Source organism: Mytilus californianus, unplaced genomic scaffold, assembly GCF_021869535.1.
Source record: "Mytilus californianus isolate M0D057914Y unplaced genomic scaffold, xbMytCali1.0.p SCAF_7, whole genome shotgun sequence".
Lineage (NCBI taxonomy): Eukaryota > Metazoa > Mollusca > Bivalvia > Mytilida > Mytilidae > Mytilus > Mytilus californianus.
Genome location: NW_026262723.1, coordinates 73,892,047 through 73,912,499, shown reverse-complemented (window position 1 = coordinate 73,912,499; position 20,453 = coordinate 73,892,047). Strand labels below are relative to the sequence as shown.

At 34.3% G+C, this 20,453-nt stretch overlaps 1 protein-coding gene across 1 annotated transcript; it reads right to left on the bottom strand.

Moving 5' to 3' along the window:
- Nucleotides 1–13,792: 13,792 nt before the first annotated feature.
- Nucleotides 13,793–20,195, bottom strand: LOC127710312 (60S ribosomal protein L18-like). The gene is made up of 6 exons (XM_052216112.1): nucleotides 20,085–20,195; nucleotides 18,289–18,396; nucleotides 17,728–17,826; nucleotides 15,098–15,221; nucleotides 14,829–14,898; nucleotides 13,793–13,914 (listed from the first exon to the last, which is right to left on the bottom strand). The coding sequence occupies exons 2-6, from the start codon at nucleotides 18,328–18,330 to the stop codon at nucleotides 13,839–13,841; spliced, it is 411 nt and encodes a 136-aa protein (XP_052072072.1). The 5' UTR covers nucleotides 18,331–18,396; nucleotides 20,085–20,195; the 3' UTR covers nucleotides 13,793–13,838.
- Between the last annotated feature and the right edge of the window lie 258 nt (nucleotides 20,196–20,453).

The window sequence follows — 20,453 nt, the reverse complement described above, 5'->3', positions numbered from 1 at the left end:
GACATGTTCACCTAAAAAATATTACATACACCAAATATAGTTGACCTAATCAAGAAAACTTTACTTTGACCACTCATTCATTATAGAAGTAAAGGTCATGTGCATGATGGATATGTAAACCTGGCAAGGATCCCATATACCAAATAGAGTTCTATTACTCGTGTTAATTGAGAAATTTTCATTACAAAAAAATAGTTTTTCAAGCAATCGCTGAACCATGAAAATGAGGTAAAGGAAAAGGAACATTTTACAGAAGGAGACTTCTTCGTAACGTTATGCATCTTTATCCCCGGCTTAGTATATTTCTAGGAGTTTGATTGGTTAACGCACGTCGTTACAAAACTCATAGCCCCTGGGTGTTGCTAACCCATATCCCCGGACGTTGCTACCCATTACATCGGGGAATTTCACGCGCGTTTTCCTTAGTTCCATGGTTGTTCCTTATGAAATATCGAATTCTGTAGATTTTCCATGATGTCTATATAATTAAATACGTAATCCACTAACGATTTTATCTTATTACATCGATTATTTGCACTCATTTTAGTAAATGCATCACTATGCAGCCACATTGTCAATGAATGGTACTACTGACCTAGCTATGCAAATGACCCACGTTGACGTCACACTGTTTATGATGTAACTCTCACAACATTGCGCGCCAAATTCGACCCATTTCAGTTTCTCTGTCTCTAGTTTAAAAACGTCTTATATTTGTCTACCTGTAGGGTTCTACCAAAGGTAGTACCCTACACCCCGTTAAAAATATGTCAAATTCCCGGATTCAATTTCAACTCAATTCAAACTGATGCCAGGATCTTATGAATAAAGAAGAAAATTTAAAAGTAATAGGGTCCTATGCTAAACGAAGTCCCCCGCTGGCGGCCATTTTGGATGATGGATCGGCTTCAAAGTAACAACACTTGGTCAGCACCTCATAAGGAACATTCATGCCATGTTTGGTTTCATTTCATTCAGTGGTTCTATAAAAGAAGACATTTGTATGTATTGTCCATAGGGTCCTATGTTAAACGAAGTCCCCTGCTGGCAGCCATCTTGGATGATGGATCGGCTTCAAAGTAACAACACTTGGTCAGCACCTCATAAGGAACATTCATGCCATGTTTGGTTCATTCCATTAAGTGGTTCTCTAGAAGAAGTTCAAAATGTAAAAAGTTAACGACGACGACGGTCGGCGACGACGGACGCCAAGGTGAGCTAAAAATGACTAAATGACACAGACATTAACAACTATAGGTCACCGTACGGATTTCAACAATTAGTTTAACTCATACCGCATAGTCCGCTATAAAAGGCCCCGAAATGACAAATGTAGAACAATTCAAACGAGAAAAACTAACGTCTTGACAAAACAATGAACGAAAAACAAATATGATATACAGCAACAAACGACAACCACTGAATAACAGGCTCTTGGGACAGGCACATACAGAATATGGCGGGGTTTAACTAGTTTGAAAGCGCCAACCCTCCCCTAACCTGGGACAGTGATGTAACAGTACAACATAAGAACAACCTATACAAATCAGTTGAAATGGGCTTAACTTATCAGATGGATACAAAGCAGAAATAATCTTACAAAAACACACGCAGGGTACTTATACATACCCACAACCCCTTGTTGCATTTTAAAAAGGGACTCATTGATTTCTTATATAGCGTGATATTGCAAGGTTATGGTAAAATGTTTTCAGAACAGATTTAGTTATCATTAGATTGAAAATGGTTAAATTTGATCAACATTGCAATATGTTTTTGTGACTTATTAAGAATATATAATATTGTCCTTCGGTAAATTACAGTTACAAACTAGAAAAGGTCAGTTTTAAGCCAAAGAATGTCTTCTTTCTTATTCACATTTTCTTCAAAAAAAACCCGGACCATTTGTTGAAAAACCCGGACGTTTTGAATGTTGCTCTCGAAAAAACACGGACAATTTAAAGCACTATATTGTAAGTGAACTACAAGGAAATTGTGCGTCGTTTGTGCTCAAAAATATGTAAAGCATTCAAAATAAGATGAACAGCCAAGAATAAAACTATTATACTGGCGAAATAGCAGTAAATCGATCTGATCGCACCGGTTCTGATCGCATGTAATTTCTCTCGAAAAAACCTGATCTACGCTCGAAAAAAGTGGACCGATTCACTAGAAAAAACACGATCTCCGCCGGACACTATACCTACTGTGAACATGATTTTTTTTAACATTAGTTGTTATTGCATGCCGTTGAACTGGCTGTCAGTAACTGCGAATACTCTCAGATCTGTGCTTTGTGTTTTAGTGATGTATAAATACCCGTATAAATACCCGTCAATAATGAATTAATTTATATTTTTCATGTCGGGGCCTTTTATAACCTACTATACGGTATGGGTTTTTCTTATTGCTGAAGGCCTTACGGTTGCATATAATTGTTTACATCTGCTGCATTTGAACTTTGGTGGATAGTTGTCTCATTGACAATCATACCCCACATTCTTATTTTTATATTCATTTACTGTGACTTGACTAAGTGTTGCTTTCCACCTATTGAACTTTATTCAAAATCAAAATACTGACCAAATTGCAATTTGTTTTATCAAACCAAACTGTTCAACTGGTCAGAAATTTGAACAAACTGCTGTAGGAAACCAGTCAAGTCGTGAGAGTGCAAGATGATAAAATAAAGCATACTTACAATGCTATCTAGACTTTACTTCCACTTCATTGAGATTATGAAATGTTTATAAGAATGTCTTTACATTCTTTTATTGTAATTGTCATTCCATATGTAATAGTTAGTAATTTTCAAATTGCTATAAAAATGTCCATACTAAGCTTTCATACATTTTTTTCTTTTAAAAAATGTTCTAAATTCACAAATAAGACATCAGTTTGAATTAAACCATGTTATATTCAGTGAAGTATATGTGAAATTAAAATACATTGTACAGTCAAGTCACAGTAAGAAATGTTTAGGACGTACTACTGACGTAGCATATTGCGATGCGATTGCTAGATGTACATTTTAACATGCCCTCTCGTATGATTGTCAATGAAACAACTATCCACCAACGTTCAAATGAAGAGGATGCAAGCAATTATAGGAAACCTGGCAGCCTTCAACAATGAGAATAAACAGCTCCGCCATGAGCGCATGATACGCCCGTCGCTTTTTCAAATAAGTTCAATAATTTTTCAATGTCATATCAGAAATTAAAAAAAAAAAGGGAGGTTATCTTCATAGATATAAACCAGTCACCAAAGTTTCACGAAAACTACTCAAAGCACTTTAAAGATATTGTCTGAAAACTGGAAAATCACCCCTTTTTATGAATAAAATCCCACAACTCGGAAAAGTAAAATCTAAAATTTATAAAAATCGAAAGGGAGCTCATATCAATAGATATAAACAATTCATCAAAGTTTCTTGCAAATTGGTGAAAGCGTTTTTGAGTTATTGTCCAAAAACTGGAAAATCCCCCTTTTTTAGTGAATAAAACCCCATAACTCGGTAATGTAAAATCTAAATTTTTTATAAAAATCGAAAGGGAGCTCATGTTAATATTTATAAACAATTCACCAAAGTTTCTTGCAAATTCGTGAAAGTGTTTTTGAGTTATTGTCCGAAAACTGGAAAAATTCCCCTTTTTAATGAATAAAACCCCCATAACTCGGAAACGTAAAATCTAAAATTTATAAAAAACGAAAGGGAGCTCACGTCAATAGATAAAAACAATTCACCAAAGTTTCATGCCAATTGGTTAAAGCGTTTTTGAGTTATTGTTCGACATGTGGACGACAGACGGACAGACGAACGGACAACGGTATATCATAATACGTCCCGTAAACGGGCGTATAAAAACCCATACTGTATAGAGGGCTATAAAAGGCACCAACATGAAAAATATGAAACATTTCAATTAAGAAAACTAACAGCCTTAAAATAAAATAAATGGGGAATGTGTCCATTGGACACAGATGATGCCCCCGCTTGCATATCATATAAAGTTACAGGAACAAAACTGAAGAATGGTTAAAGTGACGCTACCCAAATTTGTACTTGATCTGAGTTTTGTAGTAATAAGTATTGTGTATAAGTTTCATAACATTTGGTTGAGGCCAACTTAAGTTACATAACGGAAACGAAAAATTCAGCATTTTTTCCATTTGTAAAGGGGCATAACTCTAGAACAGTAAAAGTGACGCCACCAACATTCAAACTTGATCTGTATTTTATGGTAATAAGCATTGTGTACAAATTTCATAACATTTGGTTGAGGCAAACTAAAGTTAGAGAACGGAAACCAACTTTGGGACATACGGATGTACGGACGTACAAGGGTAAAACTTAATGCCCCCTCCGCTACAGCTTTACGAAAAACAAATATGACAGACGTGAACCAAAGACAACCACTGATCTACAGGCTCCTGACATGGGACAGGCACATAATGTGGCAGGGTTCAACATGTTTGTGAGCGCTCAACCCTCCCCTAACCTGGCACAGTGGTGTTACAGCACAACAAAAGAACAAACATTAATAAACTGCTTCGCCGAGCGAAGCTGGATACGACCGTAGAGGTCCAACCCAGAACAGTTGGGGCAAAAATGGACACAATATTCAAGCTCGATACAAGTCTGAATTTGGATTGTAATTAAATATTTGACACATTATAGGTTTCTGACACAGAATAAATGTTGTCAAAGAACTTGAAATTGGTTATATGATTTGAATTTATATTCAATTGAAGATTTCTTGCTGTTGTGCAATACAGTGCTGTTGCGCGATACTTAGTAAATCTGTTTACTTTCGGACTATATTCAAAGAATTAGCAAAATTAATTGTGACCCCCCAATTTTTCTTTGGAAAATTGACAATTTCTTAAATTTTGAGGAAAAAAAATTTACCCTCCCCTCCAAAAAAAAAATAATATTTGAAGAAATTTTCTTTTCCATTTCTAAAATCTTGAGGAAAAAATATTGCCCCCCCCCCTTCCCCCTTTTCCCAAAACAAAAATCCCCCCTTCAAAAAAATATTTGAAGAAATTTTCTTTTTGTAAAATGTGGCACAATTTAAGAGACATTCATACACTTAAACACAAGTTATTGTCTGAAAACTAGAAAAATGCTTGTTTTAGACCCTTTTGTCCCCTAAATCCTGAACGGTTTGGGCAATTATCCCGAAAAATGAATCCCAACCTTCTACTTGTGGTATTGAACCTTGTGGTACAATTTCAGAGCAATCAAAATACTTATACACAAGTTATTGTCCTGCAACTAGAAAAATGCTTGTTTTGGGCCCCTAATTCCTAAATGGTTGTGACCATCACCCCCCAAAACAATCCCAATCTTCCTTTTGTGGTATTGAACTTTTGGTTAAATTTCATAGAGATCCATACACGTCAACTAAAGTTATTGTCCGGAAACCAAATGTCTTTGGACGACGACATGAAAGCAATATATGACCGCAAAGTTGGTATAAAAACAGACTGGACGTGGCAGGGTATCTATCCTAAAAAGACATGTAGCACGTGTACATTAATATTTAATATGGTTTTAATTTACTGATAACAAAATCAATATGTATACCAATAAAAACAGTATTCAAAGATTTGATTACAGTGTTGAATTGATAACCTTTCAGAATAAGTATATGTAAAGGATTGATAAGTTTACCCGAATCGTATCAAAATTTCCGGGCTTGTTTAACAACATCACCGTAAAATTTAGGATGTGCTATTCCATTTGAAAAAAACTTTTCTACACAAAAAGTAGGTACAGAAAACTTGCAAACCAAATCTTTGCATCTATGGAAAAATTTAGTAAAGGTTTTAAGTAATTTGTGGTAACAAAATCCCTGACTTAATAATTTACAAGTAATACAGAGATTACGCTCATTGAAATCAGAAACATCACTACAGACACGGGCATAGTGAACTAGTTGGCATATATAAACACTATAAGACGATGCCAAAGGAACATCACCATCCAAAAAAGGAAAATTAACAATAGGGAAAGAAAAATTCGTAAGGGTTCCGTTAAACACAGTGTCTCGCCTACTTTTACTGTTTGTTGCAGGCTCAACAAAAATGGGGAAAAAATTATTAAAAATTTTCCTCTAGATACTATCTTTTGATTGAAAGAAGTTCTGTTCAAGTTTGGTAAAAATCCAAGAAGGTTTGTGAATCTAATAAATGTTTTAAAAACTTTAACTGCAGACTGTACGTAATGTTAACTGGAATAAAACTAAGTCCATTTATAAGTAATATACGGGAATACAGGAAATAAATTTTTACAAAATTTCCTTCTAGATACTAGCTTTTGATCATAAACAAGCTTCTGTCCAAGTGTGGTACAAATTCAGTACAAATCCAGGATAGTTTAAGAAAGTTCTTAAAATTTTGAAAGCTTTAACCACCGAGTGAATGTAATGTTAACTGGCAGAAAAACTAAGTCCATTTATAAGTAAAATACGGATAAACAGGATTTTTTTTAACAAAATTTACTATTGAATGCTATCTTATGATCACAAACAAGCTTGTCCAAGTGTGGTACAAATCCAGGATAGTTTAAGAAAGTTATTAAAATTTGAAAAACTTTTAAACACAGTGAATGTTATGTTAACTGGCAGAAAAACTAAGTCCATATATGAGTAAAATACGGATAAACAGGATTTTTTTTTTTACAAAATTTTCTTCTGGATACTATCTTATGATTATAAACAAGCTTCTGTCCAAGTTTGGTACAAATCTAGGATAGTTTAAGAAAGTTATTAAAATTTGAAAAACTTTAACCACAGAGTGAATATTATGTTAACTGGCAGAAAAACTAAGTCCATTTATGAGTAAAATACGGATAAACAGGATTTTCTTTTTTACAAAATTTACTTCTGGATACTATCTTATGATCATAAACAAGCTTCTGTCCAAGTTTGGTTGAAATTCAGGATAGTTTAAGAAAGATATTATAATTTCAATAAAATGCTCCGCTGGGCGCAGCTTGATACGACCGCAGAGGTCGAACTCAGAACAGTTGGGGCAAGTATGGACACAATATTCAAGCTTGATACAGCTCTGAATTTGGATTGTGATTAAATATTTGACACAGCATACGTTTCTGACACAGAATGAATGTGGTCTAAGAACTTAAAAATTTTCAATTTACCTATTCAATCCATATCATTATTATTTGCTTTTATATATAAATCAGAAATAACCAACTTAAAATGGAAAATTTTAAAGAAAAAAAAAGGAAAAAATCCCCCTCCAATTTTTTGAACTCCCTTATGATTCATCACCCCCAAACTCAATCCCAGCCTTCCCTTTGTGGTATGGTACCTTGCAGTACAATTTCAGAGCCCCCATACACTTGAACACAAGTTATTGTCTGGAAACTAGAAAAATGCTCGTTTTTTGGCCCTAAATTCCTAAACGTTTAGGGCAATTACCCCCAAACTCAAACCCTGATTTCCCTTTGTGATATGGAACCTTGTAGTACAATTTTATAAAGATCCATACACTTACACACAAGTTATTGTCCTGAAACTAGAAAAATGCTTGTTTTTTGCCCCTTTTTTGGCCCCTAATTCCTAAAATTTTGAGGCAATAACCACCAAAATCAATCCCAGCCTTCCCTTTGTGGTATGGTACCTTGCAGTACAATATCAGAGAGATCCATACACTTGAACACAAGTTATTGTCTGGAAACTAGAAAAATGCTTGTTGTAAGGCCCCAAATTCCTAAACTTTAAGGGCAATTACCCCCAAACTCAAATTCAGCTTTCCCTTTGTGATATGGAACCATGTAGTACAATTTCATAAAGATCCATACACTTACACACAAGTTATTGTCCTGAAACTAGAAAAAGCTTGTTTTTTGTCCCTTGTTTGGCTCCTAATTCCTAAAATTTTGATGCAATTACCCCCAAAATCAATCCCAGCCTTCCCTTTGTGGTATGGTACCTTGCAGTACAATTTCAGAGAGATCCATACACTTGAACACAAGTTATTGTCTGGAAACTAGAAAAATGCTTATTTTTGGCCCCTTATTCCTAAACGTTTTGGGCAATTACCCCCAAACTCAATTCCAGCTTTCCCTTTGTGATATGGAACCTTGTAGTAAATTTCAGAAAGATCCATACACTTACACACAAGTTATTGTCATGAAACTAGAAAAATGCTTGTTTTTTGCCCCTTTTTTGGCCCCTAATTCCTAAAATATTGAGGCAAATACCCCAAAAATCAATCCCAGCATTCCCTTTGTGATATGGAACCTTGTGGTACAATGTCAGAGAGATCCATACACTAACACACAAGTTATTGTCTGGAAGTTACAATAAAATGCTCCGCAGGGCGCAGCTTGATACGACCGCAGAGGTCGAACCCTGAACAGTTGGAGCAAGTATGGACACAACATTCAAGCTTGATACAGCTTTGCATTTGGATTGTGATTAAATATTTGACACAGCATAGGTTTCTGACACAGAATGAATGTGGTCTAAGAACTTAAAAATTTTAAATTGGACATTCACCTATTTAATATGGTCCAATATCCAAAATCTAAATACATGGTTAGATTCAGCATATCAAAGAACCCCAAGAATTCAATTTTTGATGAAATCAAACAAAGTTTAATTTTGGACCCTTTCGACCTCAATGTTGACAAAGTTGATAACAGGGCCCAAAAATCAAAAGTCTAAATACATGGTTAGATTCAGCATATCAAAGAACCCCATATATTCAATTTTTGTTGAAATCAAACAAAGTTTAATTTTGGACCCTGATTTGGACCAACTTGAAAACTGGGCCCATAATCAAAAATCTAAATACATGTTTAGATTCAGCATATCAAAGAATCCTAAGAATTCAATTTTTGTTAAAATCAAACTAAGTTTAATTTTGGACCCTTTGGACCTTAATGTAGACCAATTTGAAAATGGAACCAAAAATTAAGAATCTAAATACACGGTTAGATTCGGCATATCAAAGAACCCCAATAATTCAATTTTTGATGAAATCAAACAAAGTTTAATTTTGGACCCTTTGGACCTCAATGTGGACCAATTTAAAAACTTGGCCAAAATCCAAAAACTAAATACACGGTTAGATTCAGCATATTAAAGAACCCCAAGAATTCAAGAATAAAACCCCATTGAAATTGGTCAAGAAATAAGCAATTTATACGAAGTATCTTCATTTGCACAATACTGTGCAATTAAATATTTCTTGCTATTGCGCAATACTGTACAATTGACAATTTCTTGCTATTGCGCAATATTGTGCTATTGGATATTTCTTGCTGTTGCGCAATACTGTGCAATTGAAGATTTCTTGCTATTGCGCAATACTGTGCAATTGAAGATTTCTTGCTATTGTGCAATACTGTGCAATTGAAAATTTCTTGCTATTGCACAATACTTATTATATAATAATTTACACATCCTGTTTGGTGTGTATCTCCTACCATATCATTATTATTTGCTTTTAAATATAAATCAGAAATAACCAACTTAAAATGGAAAATTTTAAAAGAAAAAATAGGAAAGAAAGAAAAAAAAGGAAAAAAAAAAAAAATCCCCCCCCCCCCTCAAATTTTTTGAACCCCCTTATGATTCATCACACCCAAACTCAATCCCAGCCTTCCCTTTGTGGTATGGTACCTTGCAGTACAATTTCAGAGAGATCCATACACTTGAACACAAGTTATTGTCTGGAAACTAGAAAAATGTGTTTTTTGGCCCCTTTTTGGCCCCAAATTCCTAAACGTTTAGGGCAATTATCCCCAAACTCAAACCCAGCTTTCCCTTTGTGATATGGAACCTTGTAGTACAATTTCAGAAAGATCCATACACTTACACACAAGTTATTGTCCTGAAACTAGAAAAATGCTTGTTTTTTGCCCCTTTTTGGCCCCTTATTCCTAAAATATTGAGGCAATTACCCCCATCATCAATCCCAGCCTTCCCTTTGTGGTATGGTACCTTGCAGTACAATTTCAGAGAGATCCATACACTTGAACACAAGTTATTGTGTGGAAACTAGAAAAATGCTTATTTTTGGCCCCCAATTCCTAAACGTTTAGGGCAATTACCCCCAAACTCAATTCCAGCTTTCCCTTTGTGATATGGAACCTTGTAGTACAATTTCAGAAAGATCCATACACTAACACACAAGTTATTGTCATGAAACTAGAAAAATGCTTGTTTTTTGCCCCTTTTTTGGCCCCTAATTCCTAAAATTTTGAGGCAATTACCCCCAAAATCAATCCCAGCATTCCTTTTGTGATATGGAACCTTGTGGTACAATGTCAGAGAGATCCATACACTAACACACAAGTTATGTCTGGAAGTTACAAAAATGCTTATTTTTGGCCCCTTTTGGGCCCCTAATTCCTTTACTGTTGGTACCATAACCCCCAAAATCAATCCCAACCTTCCTTTTGTGGTATTGAACCTTGTGGTAAAATTTCATAGAGATCCATTCACTTAAACTAAAGTTAGAGTGTGAAAACCAATGTGTCTTCGGACGATGCCGGCGACGACGCCAACGTCATACCAATATACGACCACAAAAATTTTTTTTGCGGTCGTATAAAAATGCTTATTTTTGGCCCCTAATTCCTTAACTGTTGGTACCATAACCCCCAAAATCAATCCCAACCTTCCTTTTGTGGTATTGAACCTTATGGTAAAATTTCATAGAGATCCATTCACTTAAACTAAAGTCAAAGTGCCAAAACCAACGTGTTTTTGGACGATGACGTCATACCAATATACGACTGCAAAATTTTTTTTGCGGTCGTATAAAAACTTTAACCACAGAGTGAATATTTGTGGACGCCGCCCACGATGACGGAATGTAGGATCGCTATGTCTTGCTTTTGCGACTAATTTTCCTTTCTTTCCATCAGAGTGGTTAGGGAAACAAGTAATTAGGTTTTAGGTGTCGAATTCCTTGTGCAATAATATAGGCTCGACAAAAATCATCCCTTTCGTCTTATATTTTTTAGAATTTCTGCCGTGTTAATTTTCCTTTCTTTCCATCAGTGGTTAGGGAAACAAGTAATTAGGTTTTAGGTGTCGAATTCCTTGTGCAATAATATAGGCTTGACAAAAATCATCCCTTTCTTCTTATATTTTTTAGAATTTCTGCTGTAACACTGAAATATCTAAATCTTGGAAAGGCCAGTTATTGCTGTTAATATTTGATTTGTTTAAAGTAAGTTCCTTTGGGGAAATTTCAGCAGTATATTTAGAGAATTCTTGATAACTTAACGAAAAAATATCATCAAGATAACTTAGTGTTGTTGAATTTATCAATTAAAAGGAATTTAGACAGTTCTTTACCGAGTTTGGCAATAAACTGATTCATAACAGTAAAGGAACAAGTCTGCTATTATAGGGGCACAATTGGTGCCAATAGGAATACCTACATGTCAATAAACTTTATTGCTGAAACGTACATTGATGTTGTAAAAGAGATAATGTATGGCTTTAATCATCTCATCACACCTCCAGTAAGTATATCTAAATGCATGAGTTCAATAATTTCGATAACATTAAAATTACAAGAAACTCGCTCGACTTTAAATCATGACATTTTAGGTTTTAGGACATTTACACCTATGTATCCCATTTATCTATCTAGAAGGTTGCGAGCATATCTTCAGTAATCAAAACATCTTTACATTTGCATATATCTACAAAAATTGTTTGAAATTAGTGTTGTCAATTGAGAGCAGTGACCAAACTTTGACAAACCATACATGTACTAATAATACAGGTGTCAAAGACTCAATGTTGACCATTGAACCATCATCTAGGGACATGCCCACCTAGCCAAGGATTTTATAAACCAAATAGTTACGCCATTACTCATAGCAACTGAAAAGATCACACTTAACAAAAAATTCGTAAGGGTTCCGCGGAACTCAGTGTCTCGCCTACTTTTGCTATTAATCGCAGGCTCAACAAAAATGAGAGAAGGAAAAAATTTAATAAAAATATTCCTCTCGATACAATTTTTTTATTGTAAGAAGCTTCTGTCCAAGTTTACCTCTGGATACTATCTTATGATCATGAACAAGCTTCTGTCCAAGTTTGGTAGAAATCCAGGATAGTTTAAGAAAGTTATAAAAATTTCAAAAACTTTAACCACAGAGTGAATATTTGTGGACGCCGCCGACGGAATGTAGGATCGCTATGTCTCGCTTTTTCGACAAAAGACGAAGGCTTGACAAAAAACAATGATAATAAACAAACCATTAAAAGAATGTCAAGCTCAGATGATCAGATTCTTCCAACGATTCACAAACCAAAACACTGTAGGGGAATTTGCATTTCTGTGTCTTTGACAAAATGACAATTATGATGGTCATTCTGTTAGGTCATCTGGCATAATTTCAAAAGGAGGAAAAAGTTTGGTTTAAAACTGATACAGGTGTTTGGATCTTTTCATATAATGGAAATTAATACTAGAGGCTCTCAAGAGCCTGTGTCACTCACCTGTATCTACTGTGGTTTTGGAAATCATGTAAAATAAGGTTTAAATCATAATAAATAGTATTAGATACTCCAATAATGATTGAGACCAAGTTTGGTTTAATTTGGCCAAGTAGTTAAATTAAAAGCAGGTCATCCCATTGTAGTTTTACAATAGTTACTGAAGACCCCTTATTATTTAAATTAGTTTTCAAGTTGTGACCATTTGAAATTTTCCCACAGACTTCTATAGTAAACCCCTATGTTTTATTTTTAGCCATGGCAGCCATCTTGGGTGATGGGCGGGCTCATCGGATACATTTTTTTTAAACAAGATACCCTAAGGATGATGAAGGCTAAGTTTGGTTTAATTTGGCCCAGTAGTTTCAGAGAAGATTTTTGTAAAAGATTACAAAAATTTACGAAAAATTGTGAAAAATTTACTTTAAAGGGCAATAACTCCTTATGGGGTCAATTGACAATGTTGGTCATGTTGACTTATTTGTAGATCTTACTTTGCTGAACAATTTTGCTGTTTACAGTTTATCTCTATCTTTTATAATATTCATGATAACCAAAAACTGCAAAATTTCCTTAACATTTACCAATTCAGGGGCAGCAACCCAACAACAGGTTGTCTGATGCATCTGAAAATTTCAGGGCAGATAGATCTTGACCTTATTAACATTTTTCCCCGTCAGATTTGCTCTAAATGCTTTAGTTTCAGAGATACAAGCCAAATACTGCATTTGACCCCCATGTTCTATTTATAGCCATGTCGGCTATTTTGGTTGATGGGCAGGATCATAGGATACATTTTTTTAAACTAGATACCTTAAGGATGATTTAGGCCAAGTTTGGTTTAATTTGGCCCAGTAGTTTCAGAGAAGATTTTTGTAAAAGTTAAAGGAAGACGACAGATGCCAAGTGATGAGAAAAGCTCACTTGGCCCTTTTGGGCCAGGTGAGCTAAAAAGGAGATGTATTTATTAACTGTACATATATGAAACAGAAGCAATCAATCTTGACTTAAGCAAGGTTGGGCGGTATTTACCACCCCCGGTATTTACCAGTGTAAGTGTAAAATTTTGTCACCCCCAAATTTTTGTATGTCACTGCTTGGCTTGCTCTTAATAACATATTAACTGATGATATTAAAGAGATGGCAAAGCCTGGTTTTTACCAGGCAAATCCTTCTGAACACAATTCCATCATGTATCAGAAGATATGTAGAAGTAAAAAAACTTGACTAATGAATTTTTCCTACTTCATTCTCCAACACAAATATAACAGGCAAAAGATAAAAATAAATAATTCTTCATCATCTCTTTTAATGTCTATACACATTAATTTCTGCTTAGGCCTTGTATCCTCTGCTCTTCCTACGTCCTCTAGCTCTCTCAAATTTCCTTCCCTTTGAGCGAACCAATGGTCTAAAAAGTAGAAAAAATATTTATCACTATAACATATAACAAATGTGAAAACAAGAAAAAATAAATGGGGAATGTGTCCAAGGATGATACCACGCTTGCATATAACGTTATAAAGGATTATAACTCAAGAAAGATAAAAGTGACCCTACCCAGCTTCGTACTTGATTTGAGTTTTGCTGTTATAAGCATTGTGTATGAGTTTCATAACATTTGATAGAGGCAAACTTAAGTCGGACAACGGAAACAAAAAATTCAGCAATTTTTCCATTTGTAAAGGGGCATAACTCTAGAATGGTAAAAGTAACACCTTAATTCAAACTTGATCTGTGTTTTGTGGTAATAAGCATTGTGTATAAGATTCATAATGTTTGGTTGAGGCAAACTTAAGTCAGAGAACGGAAATGAAAAATTCAGCAATTTTTCCATTTGCAAAGGGGCATAACTCTAGAAAAGTAAAAGTGACTCAACCAAATTCAAACTTGATCTGTGTTTTGTGGTAATGAACATTGTGTATATTAAAGTTTCATAACATTTGGTTACAGCAAACTAAAGTTAGAGAACGGAAACCAATTTTGGGACCCACGGACAGACAAGGGTAAAACTAAATGCCCCCTTCGCTACGGCGGGGGCTTAAAAAAACTGCAAATTTTATTTTTTACTGATCTAAAACCTGTTCATCATCTAAAGGACTAAAGGTAGTGTAATTATATGTACACCAAAATGATCGTTTTTTTTTAACCTAGGGTCAACTTTCAACTTCTAATGACACAAAATTAGGACTGAAGTGAAATGCTAAATAGAAACAAAGAAATTACTGTTCTAACCAAAAGAAATCGGACAGTAATTTTGTGGAAATTGCTTCTCTTGGTTAATTCAATTAAAATTGTGAAATGTATTTGAATTAAAGAGCTTACGCTGTATGACTGTGTGGAACACCTGTAGCAGCACCAAAGTAACGGTAAGATTCCCTGGCTTTCCTTCTACCTAAAATTATTTTTAAAAAACTTCATTATTCAATCATCCTCCATCATAAATGAATGCAAAGGCTCATACAAAAATAATCAAAAAATGTTTTTGTATCAAATCTAAAGTTTTCAATTAATTTTAATTTCCAAGGTCTTATACTGTTGTGCATTTTTCTATGTTTAGAAGTGTATAAAACTGCCATTGATATAGATCTTACCTTGAACAATAACAGTATTCTTTCCTCTAGGTGACCTGAGGGCCAGCTGATCAAATGTGATGATTTCTCCACCAGCCTTCAGAATTCTTGCTCTTGCTCTCTCTGTTACTCTAAGGGCACATACCTGAAATCCAAAAACCTCTATTTCAATAATGTGTTTGGGACCATAAATATGCACACAATACAATTTTACAAATATCCCTAAAATATTTAATGACAAAAATTGGTACTGAATACAAGACCTTTGGCAGTTCATTATTATATGAGCAATTGTTAGAGAACAAACTGGTATATGCATGGTACATGCATGTAAAAGTAAAAGACTCAGCATAAAAAAATACATATTTGAAGGCTTGTTCAATCTACTGTAAATTCAGAAATTATTGCGTGCATTTATCATTGCGATTTTTGAGGAATTAACAAAAATGGGAGTTTAATGATTGCAATTTTAGGAAAAGCTTCATATATACATATGTATCATAATATGTATTATATATCAAAATACGAGTTCTTATTATTGCAATACTAAGGAGTATTAATTTCTGAATTTACAGTATGCAATATCAATTCTCAAGTTCTCATGCAATTTTTTCATTAGAATCAGATGAAGGACAGAAGCATTATTCTAAATATTCTAATGGCAGAAAAAGATGAAGAATGCAGGCATTTTTTTCTCTCAATAAACTCCCAGAAGTTGACAGGAAGTATAATATCAGTTCCAGATTTGGCGAGGACACGAAATTTTCAGGAATTCCGGTATGTGAAGAAAATAAAGATGTGCATTCCTAGATCTTTTTTCAGAACCCATAAATACACATCTTTTAACTTTTGGAATTGCATGTTGGTTATCGAAAAAAGGAACAAAAATGTGTACAAAAAGAACGCAGTGAATGTTGTATATAAATTTCTTGGTCATACATCATGGTAATAAAATGTTCCACAGGGTGCAGTTTAATACGACCGCAGAGGCCGAAACCCTGCACAGTTGGGGCAAGTATGGACACAACATTCAAGCTTAATACAGCTCTGAATTTTGATCGTGATGAAATATTTGACACAGCATAGGTTTCTTACACAGAAAGAACGTGTTGTAAGAACTTAATAAACTGCTTCGCTGAGCGCAGCTGGATACGCCCGCAGAGGTCCAACCCTGAACAGTTGGGGCAAAAATGGACACAATATTCAAGCTTGATACAGATCTGAATTTGGATTGTAATTAAATAATTGATATATTATAGGTTTCTGAATAAATATAGTTAAAGAACTTGAAATTGGTTATATGAAAGATTTCTTGCTGTTGTGCAATACACTGTGCTGTAGCTTAATACTTAGTAAATCTGTTGTCAGACTATAATCAAATAAAATCTTAAAACTCCGAAACATAAAATCTAATTTTAAAAATCAAATGGGAGCTTACAAAAATAGATATAGACAATTTACCAAAGTTTCATAAAAAATGCTGAAAGCATTTTTGAAAGCATTTTTGAGTTATTGTCCGAAAACTGGAAAATCCCCCTTTTTGTAATGAATAAAATCCCATAAATCAGAAAAGTATTGTCTGAAATTTATAAAAATCAAAAGGGAGCTCGGGTCCATAGAAATAAACAATTCACCAAAGTTTCTTGCAAATTTGTGAAATTGTTTTTGAGTTATTGTCTGAAAACTGGAAAATCACCCCTTTTTTAATGAATAAAACCCCAAAACTCGGAAACGGTAAATCCGAAATAGATATGAACAATTCACAAAAGTTTCTTGCAAATTGGTGAAATTTTTTTTGAGTTACATGTATTGTCCGAAAACTGGAAAATCCCCCCTTTTTTAATGAATAAAACCCCAAAACTCGGGAATGATAAATCTGAAATTTATAAAAAACGAAAGGGAGCTCACGTCAATAGATATAAACAATTCACCAAAGTTTCATGCATATTGGTTAAAGCGTTTTTGAATTAATGTCCGACATGTTGACGACGGACGACAGACGGTCAATGGTATACCATAATACGTCCTGTAAACCGCCGTATAAAAATATGAAAATGGACATTTACCTATTATGGTCCAATTTCCAAAATCTAAATAAATGTGCATGGTTAGATTCAGCATATCAAAGAACCCCATATATTCAATTTTTGTTGAAATCAAACAAACTTTAATTTTGGACCCCAATTGGTGCCAACTTGAAACGGGTCCTAAAATCAAAAATTTAAAGACATGTTTAGATTCAGCATATCAAAGAACCCCAAGAATTTAATTTTTGATGAAATCAAACAAAGGTTCATTTTGGACCCTTTGAACCTTCATGTGGACCAAATTGAAAACAGGGCCGAAAATTAACACAAGTGCACACACTGAAATGTGTCGCCTGCATTATTGACCATTGATTTTATGTTGCAAGTCTTCAAGATAAAAGTTTTACTACAAGTATAACAAAAACATAACATTTTTATATGGAAAAGATGAATAACCGGTGCACCTACAAATGGCATGAAGCAATTAGTTCAGCTACTTTCCACTTCAACTTGTATGTGTAATGTATAATTTGCATTGACGAACATGTTTGATGCACATTCTAGTATACAAAGGGATACCACATGTCCTGACAAAATATATATAAGGGAGAAAGAATAATATACCTTTATTTTGGGTATCTCCATTATACGAACATCATCAGTAATAGTTCCTACAACTACAGCTGTCTTGTTGTCACGTCCTTTCTTCTTCATAAGACGAACCTACAGCATTATAAATAATACTAAAATGTGAACTTATCAAACAACATTGATCACTTCACAGACTGCATCTTTTAATCAAAATATTCACAGAAAGACCGGTACATGTATGCAGAAATTATATTTAACAACTTAATCTTAAAAGTATAAATAAAACTACTGTTTTCAGTTTTATCTGACCAGTCACAAATGTGACAGAACAAAGAACTTTTATCCACCTGATTTTATTATGTAAATTTAGGTTATACTACATGTACATGTAGTTTCAAATTACTGAATAAGATTGCCTGAACAATTTTGGGGAACAGACCACCTAAAAAATGTGCGAAACTTGACGTGCATTAACTCCATAGACCTTTCCTACAGCAGCAGACTACTGCACACCTGCAGTCGAAAAATATTGTCATTAGATGAATAGTCATGAAACCCAAAATTCACATCTCATTCTTATGTACATATACTAACCAATCTGGCCAATGACAAAGGAGGCCTGTTTGTCTTGCTCATGAACAAACGTTTTAAAACTATCTTGTTGAACTTGGCATTTGTACGTCTTGCCAGAAATCTGTAAAGCTATAATAAAAATGATAATGTTAGCATATTCTGACTTAACTCAAGTGAACAAAAATTTTACAGTGTATTAAATAGAGTCTGCAGTTATATCAATGATTCTACTTTAAGCCAATAGCAAAGGGCATTATCCATTGACTAACAAACCAGAACTTGTGTGTTTTTTTTTTCTTAACTTGGAAGAAACCCTGAATGTTCTAGGACATACTAAAACTGTGATCTATACCAGGAAAGGACCTGAATATCTGAAGGATTCTTCTTTACCTGTTTTATAATGGTGCTCTGCCATCTTCAAATAAACTCCTCCATGGTTGAAAGCTGGTCAAAATTTTTTTGCTAGCCACTGCATTTTTGTTAGCAGTTAGAATCAAGACTAATTGCACAACCGGGACCCCCCTTGTATAAAAATCTAAATTGTCCTCCTAAATTCTGTTTTAATGCCCTGGGCCCTAGGGCCAGAAGGATATTAGACTTATGATTGCTGTACAGGTACACAAACCTGACAGGAGACACAAAGTTCAAAGTTCAGATGATTAACTGCATTACCTTATTGCTCTCTTCAAATGAGTACAAGATTTGACTCTTAATCATAAAACATAACATGTACAGAATTCCATGCCAAATAAAAACAGTACAATAATAATCAATCAAATTGTGTAAAAGTAAATACATCAATATTATCTATCATTTGATAATCTTGAAATTTTATGTCATGATTCCTAAATTAATTTCATAGTTAATAAACAATTATGGCATTTTCAGTTTAGAATGTCGTCTTCATGACATGTTGATATCCATTTACAAACAGTTGTAGTGGATCAGATGTCTTTCACCTCAGACTGCAAACCAAGCATGATGAGAACAGACTTAAACACCTGAATCAGGTAAACCAGAGAGGGAAGGCTTTATAAAAATCTTGCACAACTAATTATAAACAGCATGTATATCTTACTACAGAGTGGGAGAAAATTGTTAATATATTGGTATACCCAGTTAAAACACTGATCCAAGATTAATTGTTGTTTTGGGTGTTTTAGGGGGGATAATTTTCTGAATTTATTTCTCCGAATAACAGAAGGATCTACGTACATACATACAATCAAAATGCATTCCACTTTTTATACATCTTTGTCTGATCATGTTTAAAACTTTTTAGCAGTAATACAAATAGGTGCACAGGTTGGACTAGTCCAAATAATTATGAAATCTGTAAAGGCTACAAGGCTGCGTTGGAAAGTCACAGCAATAAATAAAAGAGTCTTTCAAGACATCGTAATTATTTGACTAAACTTGGTCTTCAATCAAGATAAAATTTTGAGGTGTCAACATGGCATACATCTATTTGCCAAAAGCCTTGAAAAGGTGATGATCATGACATGAACCTAGACGCGGCCAAGTCTCAAGTCTATGCTAAAATATCCCATTTCACAACCTTCAAATTTATTTTTTACTTGTGTGTGATATACTAGTCTTTGATTAAATCCAATGGCTTCGTACAGTACACAAGTATTAATGGAGATTGAAAGGTGTTAAGCTCTTTTCACATGTGAACACTGAACAGATAAATCCGATATCGAGATCGCACTATCCAAATACGTTAATATTGCAATAATTTTCAATGCATTTGTAAACGTATCATGCAAAAGCCATGACAATGTATATGGTTAACACGGTCGTTTCTTGATACATACTTTTACAAGGAGTCGAAGATAGATATCCTGACTTTTGGGCTCCTTTCTTCCAGTTTTTCTGTCAAACCTATGGGTAATGTCGATACCCTAAAATAAAAATAAGAGTCAAGTTTAATGTATATGTCACAAAAAAGGAGAATTAGTTATCATGTGCATTGGATGGGTCTAGATTCGTTTGACTTATTAGAACTTTACACGCTCACCATTTTGACGGGTTTTAAAAAGGAAGTTGATATGTAAACAAGGGGAGATAAACCTAAAATATATATGGCGCGCGCGATTACTAAAATTTTAGATAGACTGAACGTACATATTTATAACTTGATTATTCATCGATATGCATTGCAAGCAAACTAGTACTGTAGTTCT